At 44.3% G+C, this 14,295-nt stretch overlaps 1 protein-coding gene across 5 annotated transcripts in view; it reads right to left on the reverse strand.

The window, feature by feature from the left end:
- Positions 1 to 14,295, reverse strand: part of arvcfb (ARVCF delta catenin family member b) — a 104,814-nt gene that overhangs the window by 63,241 nt on the left and 27,278 nt on the right. For 2 of the 5 annotated variants that reach the window (XM_084551417.1, XM_084551420.1), the window contains exons 1-3: positions 12,606 to 13,500; positions 12,095 to 12,115; positions 5,932 to 6,572 (exon numbers count right to left, since the gene is read on the reverse strand). In XM_084551417.1, the coding sequence (XP_084407543.1) occupies positions 5,932 to 6,572; positions 12,095 to 12,115; positions 12,606 to 12,872 (929 nt within the window). In that variant the 5' untranslated portion in view covers positions 12,873 to 13,500. Of the gene's footprint in view, positions 1 to 5,931; positions 6,573 to 10,418; positions 10,571 to 12,094; positions 12,116 to 12,605; positions 13,501 to 14,295 lie in introns of those variants that run through there. The other 3 variants (XM_084551419.1, XM_084551418.1, XM_084551421.1) reach the window with 3 other exon arrangements.

Genomic DNA, 14,295 nt, shown 5'->3' on the forward strand with positions numbered 1-14,295 from the left:
TGAAATGTTAATGACCATCACTCTGGGGCTTTTCTACTAGCATTAGCCTCATTAGCATTACTACTATCAGCGCTACAGACTTAAAAAGTATTGAGCTCGACTAAATTTCAGTGACGGAATTAAGTGATGAAGGAAGTGGGGTGTTCAGGAGGTCCACAGGGGGGTTTCCTGCAATGATTTTCTATTTCCCGAGCCTCTCAGAGTCTGTTCTCTATGGTTCTTTACTCCAAGGACAGCCTCATCAATTCTCTATTCGAACATGTGTGAAAATACAGGAGCTCAATTTTACCGACAGCTCATTTGTTGCTGGAGTGCAGGCTACTTATTTTTAAGGCTCTTTAACCATAGGAACGATCCTTCACTTTAGGGGAGTCAGGGGAGTCACATTTAACAAAGGCAGACATGTCGCCGAGAATATTTTTGAATATTTGAGAACTTGCTCCACAAAACAAATTTAATACGGAACACCTCTGAGTTGTCTGAAGGGATGGGAGAATATTTGACGGGCAAAGCTATGACACGGGGAGAGGAATCTAATTAGGGTTGTGTACTTATGCACAGACATTATTATCCCCCCCACCCACCCCGCAGTTTGAGACTTGTTTACCCTCATTACATAATCCAGCTGGTCTCCTCTCACCATCTTTGATGTATGGTGGTTGGTGGTGCAAAAAATAAAAAATAAAAATGGTGGTCAACGTCGGTGGTTGGCAGGGAATTCCAAACCGAGCTCTGATTTTAATGAGTTTTATGTTAATTATGTGTTTTTACAGTTTTTCCCAGGCATGCTGGGGGAGGAGGGAAAACAGGGGTCTGCATGCTATTTCTCCTTGGCTCTGGCGTGTTCCTCTGTTGAGTATTTCTTTTACACAAGCTTTGCAACAACATATTGGCTTTTATGGCACAACTTTATGTATTTTACCAGCCGGGGAAATCGATACAAGATGAACTCAGGAAAGCGCCTGCCTGAATATTGTAACAAGATACTAAATCCCTTATTCAGACGGACTGAAAGAGGATTAATAGAGATGGGGTGCGACACCACTGCCGTCGAGCACGGCCATGTGTCCAAATGCGGCAAGTTAATCAAGTTGAAACAACCATGACCGGTTGTGACAATCTTTGCAGGCGCATGGGCACAAGTGACGCAAAGCAGTGAAATGAGCAAAGCTAACCTAAACTGAAGTGGAGCTCATCATCGCTGTTTATTCGCCTCCTAAAAGTTTTTTTTTTTTTCTCAGTGGAACATGTTGGGGAACCACAAACCTCTATAGCCAGCCTATAACCATCGTATGGAAGGTGGAGTCAGTCAAGAGCCTGATTACAGCACATCATTTGGAGAGTTATGCTCTGAGGTTTGGCGACAACACTGAAAGGCATGACAGGCTACATGGAAAGAGAGGGAAATTTGCGAGTATGTGTGCACGTGCGGGCGGTTACTAAATGGTTGCTTGCGTACACCGAGAGAACACACTCCCACACCCCCATCATCCAGATTTTGTTTGCTGCGGAACATTGGACATGACAAGGCAAGGGGAGGGAGGAATAACCCTCCTAAAGAAAGGGCAATTCAAAATCTCAGCGTCATTGCCATTGCATAAACCTGCATAAATAACCACCATCTCCGTCACGCACGCAGAGTATCACTTATTCTCTCCAGCTTTCTCTGTCATTATCTGTCAAACTATGTTTCTCATACACTCTCCTTTGCACAATTCAGCACACAGATAGGATGTACAGTTGCGGAGACTGTGGCTCATTTAGATCTAGGCTGATGCGGCGGGGCTTTTGGTAAAGCAGGCGTCGCAGGGCTGAGTGATGGGAATGTCAGGATTTGCATTTAAATTGGCGTCATTGTGTGTACAGGGAAGGGTGTATTCATAGGATGTGAAAGGGCTCTCTGCCGCCAGACGCGATGCTCCGAGCGTGATTACAGCAGATCACACTCCTCATGTTAATCGAGCCGCTAAATGTCCAGCCCATTTGTGTGTATCTGTGCATTCATTTGCAGATGACGTAGGTGCGTTTTGTTTTGTTTTTTAAATATGAAACAAAGAATAGAAGATAATGACATATATACAGTAAAAGGAGATGTATGTATGCTTGTCTGCAAACTTCAGCCTTCATCTGTTCAGCTGGACTTTGTCTCATCCACACTACTCCCTTCCCTTCCTTCATCTTCTGTCAATTACTTTCATCATCTCGCTGATGCAACCATGCTTGACCTTCCTCTTCTGCCAGCCCATAAAAGGATATAAACCAGAAAGGATCAGAGACTCGGAAGAAGTTGTTTGCATCCCACATATATACACAGATCATCTTTCTGCAGCGTTCATGAGCCTTTCACCAACTCTTCCTGTCCAACATATTGCTCATTTTGAATTATGGGCAATAATTCTTTGTGCAAAAAAGTCTTTGTGGTAAAGAAGAAAGAATTAACTCATTTCTAAAGCTTGTGTGCCTTTCTGTTTGCATGTTCTCCCTGTGACTGCGTGGGTTCTCTCCAGCTTCCTCCCATTGTCCAAAGACATGCTCATTAGGTTAATTGGTGATTCTGACCGTAGGTGTGCATGTGAGTGTGAATGGTTGTCTGTCTCTCTGCGTTAGCCCTGCCATAGACTGGTCACCTGTCCAGGGTGTCCCCCGCCTCTTGCCCAATGAGAGCTGGGATAGGCTCCAGCCCCCCCGTGACCCTTCACAGGACAAGCGGTTACAGGAGAGGAATGAATGAAGCTTTTGTTTAGATGGCATTTTCCACTACCACCACCAGTTGTTTTCATTCTATAAAAAGTGACACTGTTCCTTCTGAGAAACCTCCGACATGACAGGTAAGTATAATCTTGAACAGAGTATTTAACTCTCAGTGAGATCCTTTTGTTATATTCGAGGAGGAGGGGGAGGAAGGCTGAGCTGGCAAGCGTCACAGCACTTCTACGGGCCGTTCCCTTCAGACACTACCGGATTAAACTGAGACACAGCCCGCCCTCAATTAAGCAGCGAGTGCATGGCGGCGTGTATGCATGTATTTATAGGTGTATGTGTGTGCGGGGTGACCCCTGGATTCAGGTGGGCAGGCGAAGCGGAGCGAAATGCCCAAGGAGAGATGAGCCATTAGAGATGGGCTTAAAGACGCCCCTGTAGTGTGGCAGAGTTCAAAAGCGGCTATTAATCACAGTGCCATGAGGACACCCACCCCCAGAGAAAGGTGCTCATGGAGACACACTGTGTCACACACGCATAAAGGATATGCTCGGATGGGGGAGGGAGGGGGGGTAAAGGGAATAAGATGCTCTTGCATCCAGAAAGTGTGGGGGTGGAGACTGAGAGACAGAGAGAGAGAGCTGTATCTTATCTGCAACGTCTGACGAGCATTCAAGGAAAGCTCCATCCCTGCAGCCTTGGGCAAAATCACTAAGTCTAACACTAAAATCATTTATTGATGCATCGCTTTTACACTGAAAAGTGCATCAACACTGAGAAAAATCAGAACTGTCAGACAAAGTAAAAATGTTGCACACTTTTAGATAAAACTTGCGCCGCATGTGTTCAACATTAGTCTACACAGAAAAGACATACAGTACTTGATGGGTAACAACAAGCAACAGCACCAGCATGCAAGCCCTCCATTCTGCTACAGAGCTGCTTTAATGTTTCTAACAGATCATTGCTGGGAAAAAAAAAACCTGTTTTGACTATTACAGACAGGTGGAAAAGGGAAAAGCTCATTAAATGAGGAAAGATAGATAGAAAATGAAAATGCTTCCATATTGGTGAGCTAGATGATTTTATTAAGTAGCTAACATCCTGTGTGAACAATTGTGTTCACCTTACTGGTTCAAGATGGCAAGAAAAAACAAGTGACTGTACAGTAGATTCAGTCATGGTGACATTTGAGTTTGGAAAGACTCAGTGACTGTCAGTGTCAGTAAATATGTTCAGAAATTGTGACAAAAACAATATTCTATCATTTAGCGTTGTTAGTGGAAAATGCTGTTCAACGACAGAAAGCAAGAAATCAGATCATTTTCAAGCTCATCAAACCAAGCTGCGGTCCCCTGTGACCTGCGCGGAAGCGTCTGCATTTGTCTCCACTCCTTTACTCATCTATTTTTCTTGAATTTGTCACGCTTCTGTATGCTCAGTGACATTAAAGTCTAAGAGGGAGGCGCACATCTAAGGAACCCCCGACAAGAAATCATCATTCCCATTCACACACTCAACGCGTGATGGACTCCGCGGCGCTGACAGAATGAACGCGGGAAGCCGTTTTAGTACTAAACGTCTTCATTTTTTTTTTTTTTTGTCTGCGCATAATTGAGGCCTTGCAATGCAATGATAAGCTGTAATTAAACCGCTTTAATTCCCAGATTTATTACAACAATTTAGAGTAGCTTTTTGGAGGAATACTAATCACAGTGTGAGTGCTCAGGAGAGGCTGGACACTCTGGGAGAGCTGTTCCTGGGAGTTGCTTGTGTACTGGTGTTTTGATACAAGGTGACGTGAGTGCATGAGAAACTAAGGAAAGAGGAAATTAAGATGTATTTCAAACTGCAATCAGCCAGATAAGCAGTCAGTCAAGAGCTGCTCCAAACATGTGTGTCTGGGCATTCACGTGAGCAGCTGTCTGTGTGTGTGTGTCTAAGGCGGTGTATGTAGCTGTTAGGGCTGTGTTGTGACACATGTAAGGCAGCCTACAAATTGCCTGTCACAGCAAGCGCCTCTCACTACAAGGATGCGGGAGTGACTCATTTTCTGAAGATGTGGATTTATATTGAGCGAGTGTGTGCGTATGAGACACTGTTGAGATACTGCACGTGTGTCAGTGTCAGAGCAAAGTCAAAAGTGCGCGAAGACAGCGAGACTGATTAGGCATCTGCTCTTTCAAGCCTCGTGAACATCAATGCAGGAGCCTTTAAATCCAGCTACAGTAGCTGCAAACGCACGAGTGTGCGAGAGCGTGAGCTTAATTAAGAAGCTGGGAAAGCCGAATTCGGCGTCACCTTTGATCACGACAAAATAAACACAGATACACACTCTTGGCTGTCTTGTTCTTTCCTGCCTCTCCACCTCCTTAACTCTGTTCCTTTCAGATCTGGCTCCGGGCCCAAAGACTTTGCCCCCAGATTGGTGGAAAAGTGCAGAGAAGTTGAAAATATCCATCTGCAACAGATCACATCAGGACGCGCGCACATCCCGCCAACCCAGGGTCAAACCATTGCTTCAATTTACTTGAAAGTGGACATTTTTCTTGGGTTCCCCTTTGGGTGGCAACAAAATGATTGGAAGCTATTAGGAGACAAGAGTCCATTTTGGGATCTCATTGTTGGAGGCTAACAGGCTTTTTTTCTGCCCACTGGAGCCAGGGGTTACACTCCTCCAGACAAAGGTTGCTCAAAAAAGGAAAAGGAGGGATAACTGACAAAAGCCTGCCTCCCTCTCTCGCCGTCCCTCTATCCCTTCCCTCACTCGTCACATTTCCAATCATCCTCGCCTCTGTACCTCTGACACAAACATATGTTCGCTATCCATTTGCAGGAAAATGGCAATCAAAAACTTGTTTTATATATTTTTTTCTCGCTTCCTTTCTCAAGCAAATTACTCCAGGAGAGGAGACATCTGTTTACTGTAATATGTAATCCTTTTTATAGCAACAACACGTATTCTTTATTCTCTCTTGTCTGTTCTCCTCTGTGCTCATGCATAAGAACAAGAACCCACTGTAAAAAAAAAAAAAAAAAAAAACATTTCAAAACTATAGTATCCTGCATGCTCAAGCAGGCTGAATAATTCAGACAAGCTTTTAAGTACTGACACCAGATACTGATGTATAAAAAAAGTTTAAGTATATTTATCTGTGCAATCCCTTCATTCAATTATCAGATCTTCATGTTTCTGTTTAAAAGCATTCATTTTTTTGCATTCATCCCCACCTGACTCGGGGCCCATCACGAAGAGGTTCCCGGTGGGTGCGACCTCGGTTGGCCCCTGGCAGGGTGCGTCGGTTGGCAGTGGAGTAGTCGGGCTCCAGCTCATATGGCTCTTCCTCCTCGGGGCCCAAGCTGCGACGATCATCCTCCAGACCATATGGCTCAGGCTGGAAGCGCTCTGGTTGTGAGCGGTTCAGATCCACAGTGCTGCTGCCCATAGGTACCTGGGGCTGCGCCACATGGCCATAGTCATCCTTGCGAATGGGCAGCGTGTAGCTATTCTCGGGCCGGTAGCTATTAGGCATGTAGGGATAGCGCGGCGGTCGGAAGTTGACGCCGCGTGACAGACTGCCGTAGTTGTCCGTCAAGTCGGCGTAACCATCGTGCAGACCATAGTGGCGGACGTACTGGCTCTCAGGTGTATCGGCGTATGAATCGTTGTAGGAGTTGTTGTAGGAGCGTGTAAGAGTGGAGGTTGCTTGAGGCGTGATGAAGCGGTCGCTTCCATTCTTCATGTATCGTCGGTCAATGGAATCGGTGTAGCTGCCCAGCGGAGACGAGCCTTCAGGTAGGGGCAAGCCATCAGGGCCGAGGGGCACCTGGCGCACTGTGCGGGTGGTCACCGTCTTCACCATCTTTGTCACCTGTGGAGAGGAACAGATAAACCTGTCAGAACGTTTGGCCTGACGTGACATCCAACCTACATTCAGAAGGGACATGGCAATGTCATTTTGAAGTTGCACACAGAAAATAAATGGGAAAAATAGATGACAACTTTGAGTCTTGTAGTCAAGAATAAAACATGCATATCAAATGCAGTGCAGAGGAGAACTCCCTTATCCATTCATGTTTGATCCGTTTGTGGTACTGAGAGATTATATTTTTTGAAGACTTACCAGGTGGTTTTGATGCTAAACTCAAAGCTGAACTCATTTTCTGATCAATTCAAATTTTAATTCTTGTATTGGAGCCAATTTTAGGGACAAAGTTACCAATCGATGGCACCTTAAATGAGATATTGGAAAAGGGCTGTATACATGCTTTAATAATGTGGCACAGACGACGTCTTAGCTGGTTCAGACTCAGTAGACTGAATCCCCTGAATTGTGCTGGAACAGAGTCGTCTTGAAGTGCTAGAGCTGCACCAGACCTTGAATCCTGCATAGCCCCAGGGGAGCAGGGGGGCACAGGAGCATGACACTCTGTAGCTTGGGGTAGTGTGACTAGACCTGTGTGTGTGTATCTCTCAAGCTCACTTCATCCTTTAGCTAAATAACTTTACTTCCTCTGCTGTCTCTGAGGCTGTCTGCCTGGAGAATCACTGACAGCAACCCAACTCCCTCCCTGGGCTCTCCGCCCAAACAGAAACCAATTTGCTGCCCAGTGAATTCTGCTGTGGCCGATAATTGGCTATTTTGTCCAGGGCTATAAATTCATCTTCAAAATTAATGAGGTTGATGAAAATTAATCGTCATCTGCAGGGGTCCAGGTCTGATGCAATTCATGTCATGCCTGACAAAGTGTTTGAGAGAGGTTCATTCCCATTTGACAAGTGTAGACTGATGCTCAGTTATTACTTGGGGGGAAAAGAAAGATTTTTTTTAAAGCACTCATTCCTGCATCTGATGGGTTTAATTTTCAACGCCAGTCCTCTTAATTGTAAAATGCTTTCTTTATTTTCCCATCAATGTCATAATTTCGATTTTAATCAGCACCGAGCTAAGGCATGTAACAATATCAAGAAACCACAATGAAGCATTAACCCACGCTACAAGAGAGGGTGCCAAGAGCAAAAGCACAAACCACATATCTGTTGTTGAACAAGGCATTCTCATTATCTTGGTTGAAACAAATAGAAATCTTCACTGGCCTTGTTTCGTGATTACACCCTGACTGCGAGCTACATAACAAAGCCTATCTCAGGAACATCAAGGTTCATTTCCATGTTCTGAGTAATTACTAAGTAGTTTACGTTTGATGCCAGTCTGCCTTGACTTTGCGCAGTTAAAAATAAAGAGCTCATTTGCTTGATTTACTTCAGCTAAAAGATATGTATGACCTTGGAATAACAAGCTCACTTCCATCGTCTGGATTCACTGTGGTGGGCAATAAGCTATTCTGCTTCCTATCAGTGGTCCTAGTGATATCTCTAGGGCCTCACGGGGACTACAGGACAAGGGGCTGAATGCCTTACCATGCACAAGAGATTACTTTGGCATAGTACATGATCATCCATGTTATTTTTTAATACACTTTTCCTAGAGGCGGAAAATACAATCCATTTTTCCAACAGGAAGAAAATCTTCCAGAGGTAGAATAACATCTGAATGCTTTTATTCGAATCTGGTAATTGGATCACTTTTTATATATCATCTAATTCTATTCTATTTTAGCTGTCAGAGGCTGAGAGGAAGGTACAATGAATGCAGTAGCTTCCCAGCCTGGGCATGCCTAGCTGCCTAGCACTAACAACTTTTTAGGCAATTTTTCGAGGGCTGCAAAGGGAGTCATCCTCACACCGGTTTGTTTGATCTATGTTTACGTTCACAACGGGTTAAACCGTCGCGCAAGTGGAGACCAGGGTAAACAGTGCTGAAAGACAATTGCTAAATTGCAATACAACCAATTGCAATGTAGCAGCACTACAGTGTTTGAGCATGCATGGAAAGTCATGACAGTATTAAAACAACCACGGGCAGTTTGACACAGACCCTAAGTGTTCACCAAACTGTTAAAAATGGAGGGAAAGGCGTCAGACGTCAAACTGTCCACTTTACAGCACTGTTAGAGGTTTCACAACGTCTGTGGCATTCACTTTATTGAGAGTTTAAACGGACGTGGTGACCAGGGGTTAGTGGGACCGCCTGAGGTAGTAATTCAGGTTTTTAAGCAGCCTGCGACTGCCAACCCCGTGTGTAATTTTCAGCCCATTTAAAAGGCATCTCGGAAGTAGAAAGTGTTATTTTCTTCTCAACTTTCGGACGTCTGAACGGATAAACATTTCTTAGTCTTTTAGACCTGATGTTAGAGGTAAAAGGAGGAAGGCAGGGAGAGGGGAGAACACAGCAAAAACCACACGGAGTTCGACGTCTTTTACTGGGTCTTTCTCTGAAGGGGTGGGGGAGGAGACGGAGACCGGAGTGGGGGTCCGGGTGCCAGGCCTGGACACCACTGACAAGCTGTCGGTGACCATCAATGGGTGGTAGGTGCGCTGGGTGATGGTTTTCACCACCTTGGTAACCTAGAGTTTGAGGGATGGGTGGGGAGAGCTCTCAGCAAGCTGTTTCAGATCCCATTAGGTATGGATGTACGTCCAACTTTTCATTTTACCTGAGATGGTTTAGGGATAATGAGACGGTACACACACTTAAGCCAAAAGCACCTTGAGAAAGAAATGTTCTTGCCATGCTTTAAAAACTATTTTTAAATACTGCTTAGAAAATGCTTATTGAGTGTTTTAAAGAAACAAACTGATGCACTCTGTTCTACTACACAATAACAATTAATTTTTCAGTCGAACCTGATGAAACTACCATGTGGCATTTTTGTGCAGAATTTAATCACTAACTCCCGCTTATTTGAGGTTGGCTCCCCAGTGTGCGCAAGCCAGTGAAAATGCTATTATTTGTTTGTGTGGTCTGCCTTGACTCTCATTAGCTCATATCCAGAGGAAAAAGGAGGAATGCTGCTATTAGCGGCCCAGCTGAGCTCTTCCTCTGAAATGACTGGTGCTCCATTGAGAGGGGCCAGTCAGGAGAAAAAGAGGGCTGGATGATGGCCAAGGGATAGCGTTGCATGCTGGGACGGGAGGACGAACGTGGATCTAATTGAGCGCGTACATGTGCTCAGACTCATACACACATCCAGCGCCCGAGCCAATTCACTTGAGCTGAATTGATCGAAAACATAAATAGAACCAGCATTTAATCTCCCACTGAAAGGCTATTCAAAGTTGTTTTCCACTTTTATATGAGAAGCCTCCTGCAATAACTGAATTTATCAGCTGAATATTACCTCGGCACAATTGAATGGACAATATGAGTCTGATCCCTCTTCACAGACATTCTGTCATGTATGGTAGCTCTGTCTGGGTCCCACTTTTCTGTTCGGTTCTCAGCAATTCTAACTATTGCTGATACTAAATCAGACAAAATGTTTACCAAAGGAAAAACCTTTTTGCCTAAAAATCAGCAAGCAGTTAGAATATTCTGTGTTTCATCTTCCCACAGTCAGATGGGGGATAGCCATCAAGGGAAAGGAATGTGTTAGCATTAGACAGTACGGCAAGACTTGGTTCAAAAGAGCAGATAAGCACATAAATAAAACGGTGAGGTGAAAAATGGCGAGAAAGATGGAAAAGCGGAGAAGGTAAAAAAGAAAAACACATGAAAGCGAGCTTAAAAATAGGAGACACCGAGAGAAAGGCACAAACAGGGAGAGTAGGGAGGACAAGTTTCCCACCACAGAGACGCTAGCTTCCAAAAGTTTACCATGAATTAATCTGCTTCTCTCCTCAAAGTGACTTCCTGAAAACACCCGATCCCTCCTCCCAGCAGGGTGGCGGGCGTTTACAAGTAGCGTCCTTCGTCAGCAGCAAAGCCCTTGATTAGAGTGATGTTTTTCTGCACGCGTTCATGTGCGTTATTCCCAACAAGTTCTGTGCCCCAGTGCATAAAATCATACCAGCGAGAGGGAGCGCGTGTGGCCAATCCCCTCGCAGTAAACAGGCTGGAGGGCAATGGGTCCTCCCTGATGAGGGATTAGACCAGGCTTTTTAATTACAGTTTCACAGTCCCCGGTGTAAGAGCTCCAAGCAGAGCTCTCCACTCCTCTGGAAGCCTACAGCAACAGCAGCTGACTCTAACTTAGTTTACATCTGAAGCCCAAAACAACATGCTGCAACATGAGCTTGTCTTTGCGAGTATGTCTCCAAATGCGACAGAACTCCTAACCCACATTTTAAGACACAAAATGCAAATATGCTGTGCATTCTGGTAGGATTTTTGTTTTCTGTGTACATGCACCCAAAACACTTTGACCAAGAGTACAGCTGACGTTGACATCATCTGGTTGCAGATTACTGATGCTCCACAAAAAGGATTTTTGGGCATTGGTGTCTTCATAAATGTATCAAATTACCTTTTCCTACTCCACATGTAAAATAATAACCACATTTAACAACACCCATAGAGTGTCCTAACGATTGAATTGCCTGATTACAGTTACCAGTTAACTTTCTAAATACAAAACATCTCTACGGGGACAGAATATGACGGGACTAGTGTTTCTGTAGCTCCTATAACGCCACAGAGGAATGGGACAGAGTGGAAAAGACATGCAAAAGAAATAGTAATGCTGAGTATTAGGGGTGTAACGGTATTTGTATTCGTCCCGCGGTGTCACGGTACGGGCGTCACGGTTCGGTGCATGCAGTCATACGGAAGATATATTTGAGTAAGTAGCCTATTAAAAAAAATAAAAAGTCGAGTCCTCACTTCAATCCAGGTGGCAGTAATGAGCCTAAAAGCTGCCAGCTAACGTTATTAGCCCACAGCAGAAGAAAAACAGATGAAGAAGAAAAGTAATGGAGAGTGTGGAGTTGGAAGAGCCGCCAGGGCAATTTTAATCACCAGTGTGGGAACACTTTGGTTTCTCTGTGCAACATAACGGCGATGGCATGCGAGTGGCAGACCGGACAAAGACTGTCTGCCGATGATGTTTCACGGAGGTGAGGTACATCGCTGCAAACACATCAAACATGCTAATGCACATAAGACAGCATAACCGCGATATTATTTTTTACGTTTATAACAGGAGGTGGTTTTTAGTTTGTTTCAGTCAACTGGTGTCTGTTCAAAATACATGAAAAAAGCTAGCCTTATACATCGTCGTACAACGTACTGTACCGAACCGTGACCCCCACACTGAGGTACGTACTGAACCATGACTTGTGTGTACCGTTACACCCCTACTGAGTATGGATCAACCCAAGAGGTGGAAGCAGCAAGTAGTGACTTAAGATCAAAGCATTTTAGAGTATAGAGCTTGTTGTATTTAGCTTGTGGTGATGCAGATTGTGTTGCACACTGCTGCTCTAGCCTGCGTAGGCACACACAAAATGGTGGCATGGTGGGAAAAAGCCGTACTGGTATAAAAGTTCACTCACCTTCACGTTAGTTGGCATATCCTTACAGAGAAACAACAGAACACAGTAGAGGACGAATCAACAAAGGGGGTTTTAAGAAACACAAAACTGGGAGAACACCAGGGGAGTTGGATCATAACAAAAAAAATATTCAAATAAATAAAGCAGAGAGGGGGAGATGAAGCCACTTTGGGCTATGGGATTATGGGATTTAGAGTGCTTAAGTGTGAAAGTCTGGGAGTGGAGGTACAGTACCACGATGATGGGTAGCAGTAATCCATAACCATAGTCTGAAGTTATATTTAAAGGGACTTTGTGAGCTCTGAAGTGCCCTGTTGGTGTGATAGTAGGCACCAGGCTGGACATCAGCTTGATACAGTAGACAACATACGGACTATTGGTTTTATCTGTAGGTAACTTTTAGCAGCATGTCAAAGTTCCTTATGTCTAACATGAGCACAATAACTTCCGACCTTAAAAACACAGCATGTTTGAGAGCCTGATATTGTACAAACAGCTCTTTGCATCTTACCTTGGTTTCTGTGCGCCGTGTGGTTCCGTCATCAGAGGTGACCACCGAGACGTGGGAGGTGGGGGTGCCGGGGTCCTCCTCAATGGTGACCGTCTCTTCCACCACCTCCTGCGGCTCCTGCATCATGGCCAGGGATGTGGCGTTACTGGGGCTCTGCTCCTGCACAGAGAGAGGGATCGAACTATTTAACCGAGGGTTACTAGACATATTTTTTTTAACCAGGCGTTGCACGAGGAAAAACAGACCAACATCCAGGGAATTTTCCATTAGACATACGACAATATGACACTTTAATTGGGCCACTGCAGCAACAAATGATGTTAGGCTCCAGCAGAGGAAAACAGGGCATATTAAGTACACTGAAAATAAAGGGCATTAAACATGGATGATGCCACCTGCGATTTGCAATGCAACACTCCAGCATCAAGCAGAAGGAAAGTGTGAAAACTAAGTGCACGAGTAATAATGTGCCGAAAACAACAGGTTTAAAATATACCGAGAGGAGGAAATGAATAAAACGTGTTGATAATATAAAAATAAACAGACATGATGTGCAGGGTGAAAAACACCGCACAAATAATAGTGACTCTAACCCACTGGGAAAAGTGATAGTGACAGTGCACACACAAGCATTATGAAAATGATTCACTTATTAAAATATATTCAGTCCAGCCAGTAACATCGACACTGGCCATCTTTTTTAAAAAGATATTGGAAATTTACACAACAGCACTATTGGTACTCACAATCCAGGCACTGTAAACTATGACGATGAAGGTCTTGGAAACATAATACAACTGTATGTGTGTCCACCTCCCTGGTCTCCACACCTTTACTTGACACTGCTACCTAATAAGACACGTTTCCTCAGAAAGCTACTTGAAACACACCAGCAATAATGCATCTATGAGCACATACACGATCGACAATGCATTTAGAGTACACAAGAAGAAAGCTATAAAGATGTAGTTTTCCTTAATTTGTGTTCAGTCATGACACTCCATGATTTATAGCCAAACACTGCAGTGCTGGGTTGCTAACAATTCCTCACCTCTTGAGACTTCAATTTGAGTTAAAGCTTCTTTCACGGCAAGCAAAAGCCCGGAGGACAGGTTTTGATTTATATTTCGTTCTAAAAAATGATTTGAAAAAAAAAAATGTATCCATGGGCTATGGATGAAAGTGAATACAGAGCCTTGCATACCCCACCTGACCTCGTGTGAAAGCATGAGAAAAATCTGCTTATTGCTGCATTTGCTACGATGGAATACGATACAAAGTCAGTGGTCGGAGGTGCAACGCCCCGGCATGGTCCGCCGCTGTGCAAGAGTGTGACCAAATTACAGCTCTTGAGATGGAGAGGGGAAGAAAGGCATTTGAGGCAATCACTGAAAACCAAAACAGCACGGAGCCGAGAGAGGTTGAGGAAATCGAAGGTAATGGAGAGGGCGGAGAGGGAAAAGAGTTGGAGTAGGACGATGTAGTGGAAACGAGAGATTTTCTTCTAACAGGGAAAAGAGGAAGCATGGGGTTGTATAAGTTTAGCCCAGATAGCTGTAACTGATCTAAAAGGTTTCCTTTAGGGTGACTGACATGCCCTATTGCATCAGTGAAAGCTAATAATGGAGTTATTTAATTTTTTAATCTTAATCAGAAGATCGAGTAACTATAAAAAACTAGAAATCACGCT

This window comes from Chelon labrosus, assembly GCF_963514085.1.
Source record: "Chelon labrosus genome assembly, chromosome: 9".
NCBI lineage: Eukaryota > Metazoa > Chordata > Actinopteri > Mugiliformes > Mugilidae > Chelon > Chelon labrosus.